Source organism: Etheostoma spectabile, chromosome 3 (assembly GCF_008692095.1).
Source record: "Etheostoma spectabile isolate EspeVRDwgs_2016 chromosome 3, UIUC_Espe_1.0, whole genome shotgun sequence".
Classification (NCBI taxonomy): Eukaryota; Metazoa; Chordata; class Actinopteri; order Perciformes; family Percidae; genus Etheostoma; species Etheostoma spectabile.
In genome coordinates, this window is record NC_045735.1 from 9,913,720 (window position 1) to 9,928,631 (window position 14,912).

The 14,912-nt window shown below is 38.3% G+C and overlaps 1 protein-coding gene and 1 long non-coding RNA gene across 2 annotated transcripts in view; one reads left to right on the forward strand and one right to left on the reverse strand.

Moving 5' to 3' along the window:
- The window catches only part of smtla (somatolactin alpha), a 4,508-nt gene extending 4,107 nt beyond the window's left edge, over window positions 1-401 (reverse strand). Inside the window, exon 1 of the mRNA XM_032510639.1 lies at window positions 357-401. Within this exon, the coding sequence (XP_032366530.1) occupies window positions 357-372 (16 nt within the window). The 5' untranslated portion in view covers window positions 373-401. The remainder of the gene's footprint in view (window positions 1-356) is intronic.
- Window positions 402-3,359: 2,958 nt separating this feature from the next.
- The window catches only part of LOC116685729 (uncharacterized), a 34,662-nt gene continuing 23,109 nt past the window's right edge, over window positions 3,360-14,912 (forward strand). The window contains exon 1 of the long non-coding RNA XR_004331036.1: window positions 3,360-3,916. This is a non-coding gene — a long non-coding RNA (uncharacterized LOC116685729). The remainder of the gene's footprint in view (window positions 3,917-14,912) is intronic.

A 14,912-nucleotide genomic window follows, 5' to 3' on the forward strand; every position in this document is an offset into this window, starting at 1 on the left:
TGACATCTTTTTTTTTTTTTTTTTTTAAAGATTGAAAGGCCTTTATTTCTGACAGGACAGCTTAAGACATGAAAGGGGAGAGAGAGAAGGGGAATGATATGCAGCAAAGGGCTGCAGTTTGAAACCGAAACCGCAGCCGCTGCGTCTAGGACTGAGCCTCTGTAAATTGGAGGCACACTCTACCAGGTGTGCTAACCAGGCACCCAATCATCAAATATCATTATTGTCTGCTGGCGTACTGCCTTCTTCTTATCAGTTGTATAAATCAAAATCACTGCTCGACTAAATAAACGGGTGTAATTTCTGTCAATACAATTACAAAACAACTGTCTTTCTATCTAAATGTGATGCCTTACCTGTCAGCATGTGCATTTTGTCAGTAGTCTTCAAGTCCTTTCTAGATTTCCTGTCATGCTGACTCCATTTATAAAGCCTGACCAGGCCATGAATAAAAGAAAAGGTCATTTTGGTCTTGCGTAGGTTTTTGGAAAAAAATAGTGGTCATCCCAAAGCAATGCATTACTTTTCTCAGGCATAAGTGTGTTTTACTCTCATAAAAGCCCTGAAATTTTAATAAAAGTAGTTACTGAAACTTGGACAATATCTAGCGTGGTGTGTGTGTTTCAAGGTCGTACCAAACTTCTCCTCCAGGTATCGAAAATCAAGATAAAAAACAGTATATGTTTTTCGGTATAAGTCAGATACAGTTAATCTTCAATGAAAATTCAAATTGATGATATCTCCATTAAAAATGTTAAAACTGCTCGTTTCCTTGGCATTACATTAGATGACTCTTTATCCTGGAAACCTCACATTAGTGCCACAAGTACAAAATTAGCTAAAGTGGTTGGTGTACTAGGAAAAACTCGGCACTTGATTAACAGACAAGTTGCGATTATGTTGTATTACTCAATGTTGTATCCTTATATCAATTATTGCAATGTTGCTTGGGCTAGCACCCACCCAACTAAACTGGAATCTATCTTTCGTCTTCAGAAGCGAGCTTTAAGAATAATATTTTGTGTAAATCGTAGACACCCCTCTGAATCTTTGTTTTCTCATGCAAGTATTCTTACTGTATATCAAGTGAATCAACTCCAAATTGCTTTAATTGTTTATAGCTCTATAAAAAAGTTATTTCCCCAGCACCTTTGTAATATTTTCACTTTTAATGAATTCATCAGTATCCAACTCGTAGTAGTTGTCTTTAGGCCTCCCTATTCTCGCACGACTCAAACACAGTTTAGTGTATTGTATAGAGGGTCAAAGATATGGAACAGTCTCCCCACCTCACTCACTGAGCTTTCTAAAGAACTTTTTAAACCGAGAGTCAAATTATTGCTCCTAAGTTCTCTGAATTTTCCATTTGGGTTTATGTTCTAAATTTATTTTTAAGTTGTTTCATACAAATTAAATGTGTTCTTGGTTTTTTTTTATTTTTGTTTTTTGTTTGTTTTTGTTTTTATTGTTGTTTGCTGGTTTGTTTTTGTTTTTGTTTTTTTAGTTTTTTACATAATAACAAATTGTTTTTAAATTGTTAAATGTTATTGTTTTTATGGAGATTGCCACTTATTAAGCCCCTTGGAGGGTTTTTCGGCAGTCATCCGTCACATCTTTTTTGTGTGATATATAATGCTGTCTTGATGTTTTTGTAGTGAAAATAAATAATCAATCAATCAATCAATCAATCAATAAGACCAAGATGGAAACTATAGTTAGGAGTGTAGGTCTAAATACCTTTGTTTCCTAATTTAAAGTTAAGAACTGGGAGTTTTTCTAAATACATTTGACAAAAATGAAATCTGTATCAGCCAATTTAAAAAATAAATCCAAATAAGTGTTTTGTACATTCCTATTCCAGCATACTGGTACCATTGGTTAATAATCCAAGAATAAAGACTGAGACTGATTAGATTGATCAAACAACAACTCAAAAAATAAAAAGGCTGAAAAATCCCTTTCTTTCAGCTAAGCTAAGGATGTAATGTTGATTTAAACATGCACGACAGAGAAGGCTGCAGAAAAGAGCGTAGAACTGTTATAGAAACAACAAAGAGGGGCTGAAAGAAATAGATTTATAAATAACTAAGATCTTACAAAAACCCTCAAATCTTTTTTTTTCTTCTTTTGACATTCATATTCCATTCTGCTTAGAAAGCCATGGGTCTGTGAGAATAGGTCTACCCAAAAGCTATAGTTTCCCAAATGTAATGACTGTGTTTAGCTGTAGAAGGAAGCACATGTTTAGTAGTAACTCTTACCTGCTTGAACCAGACTATATAAAATGCTCAATTTCTCTCTCTCTCGCTGCACTAGTTGTTTTATCTGTCCTTGTGTATGATCAAATTGGTAGATTACCGGCGATAGGTTGTCTGGTAAAAAAATCCATGCGATTTACAGGACATTCTTGCCTCGTACACATACAATTGAATATAATTGTCTATATAAACCACAAACATACTTAAAATAAATCAGGATACTAAATAAGAGTGTAAGTGTCTATAATGAGACCAAACCATGAAGAGAAGGACAACATTCAATAGGCTTGAGCTCAAATTTTATTTCCGTAGCAAAGCATGATTAGGGATGAGTTAAAGACAGACGGGATCAGAAAGGGGCTGCTGATGGGTGTCGAGTTACTGATTCTCAAGACACCTGAAGCTTCATGTCGCAGTCAGTCTTTTCCATATGAAACAATGTTCTTTTCTCATCACCTTCTCCTTCTCCATCTCCTTGGCTTAAGTACACCTTTCCAAAAAACATCTTGTTTTCTCTGGCCTCCTTGTGTTAAATCCTTTGTAGCACAAACTTATACAGGTTTAACCGAATTTCTTGTATACATTCACAAGGCATTTAAGGTTTAGTTCAAGCATGTTAGTGCAACCACACTTTATACTATGGGGTTGCTTTTGGCACACATCAATGAGGGCATGCATGGAAATAAACCACATCTAACAACAGAGATAGAACTGTAAGTGATTTATGCTATAGTGATAGATAGAAAGCAATAGAGACATAAAGAGAGACACAGCATTGTTAAACACACAATACAACACTAGTAACACTACATAAACAAAACAATTTAATAGAGAATTATACAAAATTAAGTCATTATGGGTTGAGGTTAGTATAACCTTACTGTACACTACATGTATTATTTGAATGACTTAAGTTTACCATACTAAGTTACTGCATGTTGTCACATTATATTATATTACTCCATTATCAATTAAAGCACAAAAAAATCAATAATAGTTACATTTAATCATTACTTTATTTTTATATTTAACATGTAACATTTAAATTGCTATTTAATGTCCGTAATTTTAGTTCCTACCTGTCATTGTTTTGCTGGGGACAAGTGTGAGTGTAACAGACCCAGGGTAACATGTGCAACAGTTAAGTAGAGGGGGGGGTCTGCAGCTGAACCTAAAGTTAGGGATGTTGGATGGACAGTAGGCCTACACTGTCCTCCAGTATTGGTGCTTTTAAAGAAGATTAGGCTATTTAAAGATAAATTGTAGCCCGCAGGACAGGACTGGCGTACGCTACTAATCAAGAAAGGACATTGGTAACTTTGGCCTTGCAAACACACCCAAGATGGAGCCACAGGTGTATAGCCTACTGGGTGGTAAAATGCTAAATGTTGAAATGCAAGCGGCGAGTTGTATTCGGGAGCTTTGACTTTCACTCAGTGCGTGTGAGGCCTTTCTGCTGTTTGTGACACGAATCCTTGAAATGATTGCAGAGCTTCTTTCAGCTAAAAAATGTTAAGAACAATGTGGAAGCGCAGTGGGACTGAGATGTCGAGTGGACTGGTTAGATACACTGGGACAGAGCGGCTGAGTGGACTGGTTGCTTTGAGAATGGACGAGCGGACAAATGGAAGAAGGCCTTCAGAATACCGTTCAGACAGGTAAGTACAACCATAGATATATAAAGAGCACACTCTCTTTGGAAGACGTTAATAGCGTTGTGTTGTGCAAAAGCTGCATCTCTCTTTGCTGGTTTGTTAGTGTGTGCATTATTGATATCTGTTGTCTGCTTTGGTGAATTATTCTACTGTTAAATACGTAAGAAGTGAAGTTAATTCATTCCCTTGCACCCGCCGTGGTGTCGTTGCATTGTTGGTCATTTTGGTGTCACCCAGCTAACCATTTTTGGTTCCCAGAACGTTCGTTTTTGGTTGCGGGAACGTTCTCTGAAGGTTAGGTTTGGTTGTGTTTTGGTTGCATAAGAGTTTATTTATTTATTTATTTATTTATAACGTTCTGCGAAAAATGTGACTTATAGTCTGGAAAATACAGTGTGTAGGTGAATGGCCAAAGTGGGGATGACCTCCCTTATCAGCAGTTCAGGAGAGGGATGGCAGTGGAAATGAAGCTGTTCTTGTGTCTGGTGGTTTTTGTATGCAGGGATCTGAAATGCCTGCAAGGGGAGGAGGCAGTAGGATGGTAGCAGTGTAGAAGATGGCCAACAGCTCTTGTGAAAGGCCATGCTTCCTGCAAAAAAATAGTGCTCCATGGTTTTGAAGGCTCAGTCCTTCTTATCTAAAAAGAAAGAAACAATAGTTTGATGTGTCATACTAAGAATGAACCGGTTGACAAAGTCAAATTAAATCCTTATCAACCAAGCTGAGCATAGTACTGATGTGAACAATGCCGGTTATAACCCTGCAGATTGTCAGGTCCTGGAAGACCTTCTTTGCCTTTTGCCCCACAGGCTATAGAGTTTTAGAACATCATTGGTTGCACCCCTCGCCGTAGCATGCAACAGATGGCAATACATCCAGTTGAACTTCCAAGGCTTGTCTGGAAAGGTTGCTGTAAAACATAGAGAAACACACATTATACATGTAGAACAAAGTGGAAAGCTTGTATAATCTCATTTTGTAAGAGAAGTCAGTTCAGTTATAATGATAATTGAAGTTATGCAATTATATAGTGTTAATCTTAGGGCAGGACTATTGCCACTTACTTACCATTTAGTTCCTCCTCTCCTGTTGACCGAGACTCCTATCAAACTCCTGCAGCTCTGTGACTGTTGAGCAGGGCGACAGCAACATGTCATCGACTGGAGCAGAGGGAGCTGTCAAGGAGTTCCTTAAGAGCATGAGCAGCTCATCTATCTTCTCCTCATATGCATCCATCTGCTGTGCCATGCAGGTAACGGATGTCCTCATGGCTATGGAAAAATGAATGTTGTTAGTTTTGTTGTTAAGCATTATATACATATATGTGAACAACTTAAGTGAGTCTTTGTGCCTCTCATTTCCATCTCCATGGCTGAGCCACCTCCCTTTTGTGTGATGATGTTCTGCTGTTGACAACAAAAAAGTTAAAGTTTCTCTCAAGTTCCTTGTCATGCAATTGTGTTTTAATTGGAAAAAATTCAAAACAACTGTACTGTCAATAGGTCCCAAGCCAAAGTGGCAGGCCGAGCTTGCGTTACAACCCATCTAGCACTGGGCAACCAGCTGGTTTCCTGTGTGGTGTTGACCCATCTACAAAAATATGAATATGATATGAATATTGGTCAGTTCATTGATGGTAGGTTTCTTGCACACGTATGCCATTGCAAAAGATGAACCTACAGTGGCTTGAATTAGTTCACACACTAAGTTCTTAGTAAAGTTGATTTAAAAAGAGGAATAAAAAAACATCTTTTGGAAATTGATTTTAATGCCTTAGTTAACATTTTTGTAGGAAAGTCCAACCTTTTAAGGACACCAATTTTCTTTGTGAATGAATAATGTATTGTAAATAAATAAATGTTCTTCTTAAAATACAGGGTGCATAAGTATACACACCCCTTTGTTAAATTCCCATAGAGGCAGGCAGATTTCTTTTTTAAAACAGTTATTTCATGGATCCAGGATACTATGCATCCTGATAAAGTTCCCTTGGTCTTTGGAATTAAAATAACACCCCCATATCATCACACATCATTCACCATACCTAGAGATAGGCATGGTGAACTTTCCATAAGATCATCTCTCAATGCAAATCAAACCAGCTATCAAGGCAACTGAAATCACACCTTGCCAATCTCTAGGTAGGGGTGTTATTTTAATTCCAAAGGCCAAGGGAACTTTATCAGGATGCATAGTATCCTAGATCCATGAAGTATCTGGCCTTTAAAAATAAAAATGTATATAATAAATCTATGGGAATTTAACATAGGGTTATGTATACTTATGCCCCCTGTATTTTAAGGAAGAACATTTATTTACAATACATTATTCATTCACAAAGAAAGTTGATGTCCATAAAAGGTTGTATTTTCCTAAATGTTTTTGAATTAAGACATAAAGGTGTTTTTTTTTTTTTTATTCCTCTTTTTAATCAACTTTAGCATGGGTGTGTAAACTTATTCTAGCCACTGTATGCTGTTTGACAATCGCTTGTCTTGCAACTTAGATGCAGGTGGTGGAGGCAATGACGTCTGCTGACCTGAACGGAAGAGACGCGCAAAAAAATGTGACTGTATACAGTCAGTGTAAACATTGTATGTGACAGGATTTCTGCATTGTAGCTCAGAGACCTTCTAATGGGGAGACACAGCATCCTTAGAAATGCATGGAGTTAGTTTGTAAAGCCAGTATGGCAGCTGTGTAGCCTACACATATTACGTCCCTTCCTGTATGCTTTCCCCTTCACTTAGCTTGCCGATAACTGCCTAAAGTGCGTTGCAAGATGACCACGGAGTCCATCCATCCATCTTCATCCGCTTATCCGGTATCGGGTCGCGGGGTCCAGTAGGGGACCCCAAACTTCCCAAACTTTTAAGACCACGGAGTGACTTGCCTAAAATGACTTGGATTGTACTGGCTTTATTTACTTTATGTACTGTACACTAAAACTAATTGAAAAAAACGGTATATCTTATTTATAACAAGAACCCAAGCAGGTTAACACAATGACACAAAACACACAATGCGGCAAAGCAGACACGTTGTGCACAGCAGCAAACAAAGTGCAATATACTGTAAAGTCCATTTGAAGCACAACTCACGCCAAAATGCAACCTAGGATCTTTTTGTCAATGTACCTGAGTCAAACGTTCGTTTAAATGCACAATTAGTTTGGAAGTGACACTTTTAAGTCTTACCAAGGGCTCCACACATAAACTCCAGAATTGAGAACATTGTTTGCACACAAAGAGTTTACTAAAAAGAAAAGATTTTGAGCAACTCAATGCTTGACTGGCAAGATGGCGACGAGGGAAAAAAACAAAGCCCTACAAGGTAAGAGCTCAATGTTAAACCACAAACCCTGCCATTACAACCACAACATCATTAAACTGTAAAGTATTTCACTTACTTTTTTGTGAGATTGGAAGCTAGCGTGGTCCGGTCCTGTAGTCTTCAACACGGAAGGACTTGAATTGGTCACCTCAGAGCAGAGGTCTTCCCCCTACTGGCGTGGGGGGGTAACAGTTTGATTTGTAAACTGAGCCACTTGTTAGAAGTGAAATGAAAGTGAATTTTCTTAGTTGTGAAAATCGTTCCATTGATAGTCTTGTTTTAAGTATTTTCACTAATACAATAAAAAAAAAGTCAAGCACAAAAGTATTGTTTTAAGCTAAATTGATATAAGCCTTAAAATAAATCTCTTGCTATGCTCTTTATCTTACCTAGAGTTTATAAGACCAATCTTTTTTGAGTGAATCTAAATCAAGTGACTGCAAACCTGTTATGGTACTTCAAAAACTCAGAACACCCAAAAACACCCTAACAGGAACGTAACAGTTGATCGGTTCCCTTAACATTTAGGGAACATTATAACCTGGAGGGATCATTCCCTAAACGTTAGATTTTGGTTTGGTTTGAACTAACCTTTCAGAGAACCATAAACTAACGTTCCCTAAACGTTCTGTGTTAGTGGGGCAGCTAACTGTATGAATTTGCTCCTCTTTGCTGCTTGTGCAATTAATAATTATGCTCAGGCTTCAGAGCGCCAGCTATAGAGAGTCAGTATTGTGGTTTGGACAGGAGGGCTCTGTGCAGTGAGGTGTGTGTGTTGTGATGGCAATGCACTTCATATTTGGAGCCTAAAAACGTTCTTTAATGTACTGTAATAGTTCAAGAACATCATTTTTTTTTTTCTTGGTTACGCAGGCAGTAAAGTTTACACATAGGACATTTTAACTGATGTACTTTTTACTTTTATCAAAGTACATTTGTCCACAATTTCTCTTAGCTAATACATCGATACACGATCTGTACGGCACGATCTGTCATAGTTGTAGCGGTCAGCCGCCTCATGGATGTATTAAGACAACGGTTAGCCTCCACCTGCGTTAGCTTCCCGGCTAACCGCTAGCTTTGATTCAGTCTAAAATATCAGTCGTTACTATTATCAACCTAATTTACAGACTCAAGGTCCAGATAAAATGTACACATAACACATTACAATACACTTAATACAATACACACAAACATAAATACAGACAAAATGACTCCCAGAAATAACATAAAGGAGACATACAAAACAAACATACATTTATACATGCAGTACAGTGAAGGAAAAAGTATTTGATCCTCTGCTGATTTTGTACGTTTGCCCACTGACAAAGAAAGGATCAGTCTATAATTTTAATGGTAGATTTGAACAGTGAGAGACAGAATAACAACAAAAACAAATCCAGAAAAATGCATGTCAGAAATGTTATAAATTGATTTGCATTTTAATGAGGGAAATATGTATTTGACCCTTCTGCAAAACATGACTTAGTACTTGGTGGCAAAACCCTTGTTAGCAATTACAGAGGTCAGACGTTTCTTGTAGTAGACCACCAGGTTTGCACACACCTCAAGAGGGATTTTGTCCCACTCCTCGTTGCAGATCTTCTCCAAGTCATTAGGGTTTCGATGCTGACGTTTGGCAACTCAAACCTTCAGCTCCCTCCACAGATTTTCTATGGGATTAAGGTCTGGAGACTGGCTCGGCCACTCACACTTAATGTGCTTCTTCTTGAGCCACTCCTTTGTTACCTTGGCCGTGTGTTCTGGGTCATTGTCATGCTGGAATACCCGTCCACGACCCATTTTCAATGCCCTGGCTGAGGGAAGAAGGTTCTCACCCAAGATTTGACGGTGCATGGCCCCAACCATCGTCCCATTGACGCGGTGAAGTTGTCCAGTCCCCTTAGCAGAAAAACACCCCAAAAGCAGAATGTTTCCACCTCCCATGTTTGACAGTAGGGATGGTGTTCTTGGGGTCATAGGCAGCATCCCTCCTCCTCCAAACCCGGCGAGCTGAGTTGATGCCAAAGAGCCCCATTTTGGTCTCATCTGACCACAACACTGTTCAAATAAATTTATCTTTAAAATTATAGACTGATCATTTCTTCGTCACTGGGCAAACGTACAAAATCAGCAGGGGAATACTTTTTCAAATACTTTTTTCCCTCACTGTACATACAGACATACAAATAGCTATGCCCGATAGTTAAAACGGGTACATATGCGTGCTCCAGTGTTTCCAGAGTTTTGACGAATATCTGGTATCACTAAATGTAGGATTGGTAATAGCAGTTAAAATTGTAATATTTGACTTGGTTAATTGGGATATGAATCTGTACATAAAATTCCTCAGCACTGCATGGAAGGTCGGAACATTACGCGTCACAAACAAATGGCTAGCACTGGTCCATCTTGGACGCTTCCACAAAATTCTAAGTGCATCATTGTATGCCATCTTTATCTTGTTTATCTTTGCTGTACTGTAGCTGCACCATAGGTGAGCGGTATAAAGTGGAGTACAGTATGCTCTGAAAAGAGATTTTTTTTTTCTTCTTCAGAACACACAAATTTGCGTGCCAGAGTATTTGCTTGTCCATATAATTTACAGCACTGCCGCTGTATGTCATCATCATCACAAAAATCCTCCCTGATGATGTGGCCCAAGTATTTTACTTTAGTAACTATGTTAAGCTCTTGGCCTGACAAGAAAAAGAAAGCTTAGCTTCCTGTCCTCCTTAGTTCTGGCAATCATTACAATACATTTTTTAGCATCAAATTTGATGTCATACTGTAGCCCATAGTTTAAGCAGACTCTGAGCAGTTGCTGTAGGCCAGCACTATATGGAGACATAACAATTAAATCATCTGCATACATCAGATGATTAATATGGCTATCCCCCAACATACATCTAGTTTTACACTCTTCTAATGTCCTAGCAAGATCATCCATATATATAAATTAATAAGAACTGGTGACAATATTCCCCCTTGTCTAACCCCATTGGTAACTGGAAAAGGAGCCGACGTTGTCTTTCCCCATATAGCTTGCATAGATTGATGAGAGTACCAAAAATGCAAGATACGTATTGGGTATTGGGGGACCCCTCGCTTAAGCACAAGTAAAGTAGAACTGACGTAACAGCTGTTCTGTATTATGCATAACCCTGTTATATTGCTGATGTTGTTCCAGTAGTGTATATATTGGTACTGAATACAATCAGGGGTTAAATTGGGATTTGTAATGTGGGGAGGCTCTCCCTAGCTAAGATACAGCACTTAACAGTCAAGTTTACCTGGGGAGCAGACTGCCACGGAGTGGGTGAATAACCAGATTCTGATAAACGACGTATGGGATGCATGCTAATCCTGACATTGACATTAGCCTTTGAGCCTGGAGTGAATAGTTGTTAATGCTATTACCTGACCATTTGATTCCGATTCAATATTGATTTTTGATTCAAAAACAATTCTAAAAATAAATAAATAAACTCATATATGCATGTATATAACGAGTCAATTGCAAAGGATCTATTCATGTCCGCTGCACAATTTTCTCTAGAGCATCTTCCCATTCCAAATCCTGCCCTTAAACTTTGAGGCTGCTGCTTCTCGCTCCATACTGTACTTCGTGCTACTAGTACCACTCTGTCATGTAGAGTGTCTGTTATTCTCTCTCCAGGGGTCCTTCAGCTGCACAGTGCGCTTAAATGGAAGTTCAGTCTCACAGAGATTTAATGTTGGTGGCAAATTGTGTACTAAAGTACACCATTTTTGGCTTGTACTACTAGTCAAACATTTGATTTGTTTGTATCACACTGTTTGTGCATGAGTGATTTCATGTTGTTTTTGTTCTGAACAATATCTTCAACAAAAACATTAATATGCCTTAGTGATTGGAAAAAGATTTCCTTCCAATGTTAAGACCATGATTGCATGCCATGTCTGTCATGATATCCATGTCTGTCATGCTATATCTATGCCTGCAAGAGTAAATGCCCACTCTACCCCCTCACACATTATACTGGGAAGAGTACACACATGCATATTAGAAATTCTGGTCCTGACTGGCTCCACACGCTTGCTGATAGTTGATTGGCATCTACTGAATTGGGACATATTGCTCCCTTCTTTGTGGTTGGAAAGTGTTTTAGTGCTTTATTTATGCATGTGTGGGTGTTTGTGTGCTTGAGAGAGGGAGAACGGTGAGGAAGACAGCAGTTCATATCTTAGAATGGCTCAATGAAGAAAAGGCAAATGTAATGTCAGGAGAATAATTGTAGTTGCATAAAGGATGGATAGATGGATAGATGGATAGATAGGAAAAAAACGGTGCAAATAACCATGAATGTGGGCCGGATGGAAGGATGTTGAGATGGAATGTAACTTAATTAGGAAAAAATGAATTTTACTGCCATTGGATGTTTGCTAAATACAACAATAATACTGGAATTAATTGTGGCATTGTTTTAGAATTAAGGTATCCTACTAAAGTACACTTTTTCAAATTCTCAACCAAATATTTACTATTTCATGTTCTGTTTGCCATCATGTTTTTATTTATATTCATATTAATCTTGTATGATTGTACATGTATTTAGTTCTCTCTTGAAAGTTTTTACTTCTGCATGATTGAGAGTTTCCTGGCCGGGAACGTTATGCCCTGCAAAAAGCCCTGGTTTGCCCTGGTTTGTTCAGCTGGATATGAAATAGGTGGTGTCCTACCCTGCTTAAGGGAAATTTACACCAGTCGCTTCAAGAACAAGGCTAGAAGGCCGGCACTGAGAAGCTCAGGCGGAGCTTCTATCCCCCACTTGGTTTTATCCCAACCATGATAATACAATACGATGCAATACACTGAGCACAATGATACATTGTGCTGCATACTGCATACATTACAAACAGTGGATGGTAATCTACTATCAGATTAAAAAATACCAGTCAATAAATAGAAAACTGTTGATCAATAAACCTTACTGGTACAATGGTAGTAATACATATTTACAAGATCACATTTAATAAATCTAAAAAATAAAAACAAATTACTACTAGTCAGTTGTAGTGACACCGCGATTAGTCGACTTAGTCAACTTAATTGACCATCAATATAAGTCAACGGCCATTTTTTTAGTTGACGTGTTGTTTTACTATTGACAGCCTGTTTATTTTTGGTCTCCCACTTCAAACGGCTCACTACAATTCACCTCCACACCAGTATATGTGCTGTGCACTCCCTGCTGGTAAATCTACTGTCCTCTATCTTCCCCCTCCCCCTGCATCCACTGCTTTTGATATGAAAAATGGCGGAGGCAGGGGAGTCCTAGGAATCAAGTCCGAGAATTAGACCAAATGCATCCAAGGTATGGGAGTATTTCAGGCCAACTGGTAAAACAGTGGTCTGTACACAAACTTCACTTGCTTAACACGGATGCATGAGCACCTAAAAAAGGAAACACAGGAGTTGTTCAAGATGCGCCCACAGAAAAGAAGAAAAAAAAAAAAGACAACATAAGTATATGATTATTAATGAAAAGGTGAGGTAGTCTGTACTGCTTAACTTAGTGCGATGACTGTCTTTAGATGTTAAACAGGCTACTTAGACTTTGGTAGTAAACCCTGCATGCCTGCCTACTTTCAGAGTAATTCATTATTAGGCAGAGAGAAGCGGAGGGAGCTACGCAATGCGTAGTAGCCTAGTCCAGACTATGGTATAGCCTAAGGGCTTCTGCTCACTGCCTTCGTGGCGTTTTCTGTTGCTTTTGATTGGCGGCTACGTAGCGTTTTCTGTCTTTGCACACCAGAAACGTGTCTGACGCGGCACTGCTGCTGCTAGCCTTGTCTGTACACATGTATGTTTCCCGTTACATTGATTTACTGCACTCAAGCAGTACTATACTTTGTGTTTAACATACTGATTTGATTACAGCAAAGCCAAAGTAACATTTAAGTTATTTATATTGTTTATGGCACAGGTGACATTTCATGTTTTGGCCCTTCAGTGAAGTTCAAAATAAATTGGACACAATTTTTTTTTAATTTTTTTTTATTTTTTATAAATAAATTGAAAGATTGGTTGTTAGAAAACTAGTCGTTAGTGGCAGCACTAGTCAGTTGCCAACATTATTAAACATGGAGCACGGCCCGGGCCGCAGCAGAGCACCACCACCGGAAGATCGTGTGCGTGCGTGCGTATATACTGTTTAATGCATACCTTGAAAGAACTGACAGATTGAATTTCACTGGAATTGTATTCCTTTTTTTTTTTTTTTTTTCATGTGATGAATAATAAATTGATCGCATGTATGATTCAGTGTTTAAGATTGACAAAAATGCAGCAGATTTCAACAGCACGGCACATGATGCCTGCTTTTCTTCCCAGCTTTCTTGTTGTAGATGTGCAACAGTATAACCGCTAGTGGTATAAAAACGTACAGTATTGTTTTCTGCTTTTCAGCCTTCAAAGGAACAAAGTTACTTGTTCCGTCAGCTCTCACCCACACTGTAGCTACCAACGGAATTGCACTTATTTGTCTGGGTTGATAAATTATCATATAATTTTATACGAGCAAAAAACCCAGCTGGATGATGAGCCTCAGGTTTCTTCCGTGGCTATCTTATTTGTTCATGAGACGAGTGAAATAGGGAAAACTGGCTTTTTTTAATGAGAAGTTTGCAATACAGAGAGACACTCAGTTTCCTAGTACAATACCAACAATCCTGGGGCAACTGAGAAAACCACACATTTGTGTTTAATACCACTTTATAAGGTGTGTGTGTGTGTGTGTGTGTGTGTGTGTTTTGACAAGCATATGTGCATAATTTGTTTGCATCCTCTGCGTGAAGAACACAAATACAATGTGAATGTGCGTAAAATAATTAACAATGTCTTATAACTTTTGATTAAACATCAGCAGTTGCACAGAAGACATTTACTTTCATTACTCAGTTTTTTTTTTTTTAAAGTGTGGCGACACATGAATTGTCTGTGTGTGGGGGGGGGGATGAACATCAAAGATTTCTTGCATTTTGATATAATTACAGGCCCTGATTTATGTTGTAAACGTCTATGTAAGTATCTTTATTAGTCTCCCTAAGGAGAAATCTCTTCTGGACACTGGGAAAAATTGCTGCAAGAGTTACAACAGAGACACACAACAAGCACAGGATTAAAACAATTAAAAGACAAATGTACAGTAAACATATGGACTACTTAAAGAGCTGTGACAATTGCAAATTACCATTTTCTATACTTGCAAAAAAGCCACCTTCCTACATTCTTCTGTTCTCGCATACATGACTTACAAACACTGAAAAATGTGCATTCATTCCTCAATTCATATTTCTACATACATTTAGTCACAGATGTACATTAAAGAATTCATAGTCATACGTTCATCACTGTTCATTAATGAGCTTGACTGCGAGAGGAACGAATGAGTGCTTATACCGATTATATTTACACAGGGGATCCTCTTTCCTGAGTTCAATAGCTTAAACTCTGAAGACAACACGTGAGAGTAAACAGATAGAAGGGTCTTAGCCTGCCTGATTGTTTCCTGATCAAAAAGCTCCTGTGGATTGAGAGGTGCAGGTGTTCTCATAATTTTACCTGCCATCTTAACCAGATTAAAAATTTGAGTTTTGGATTTGAATGTCAAATTCACAAACA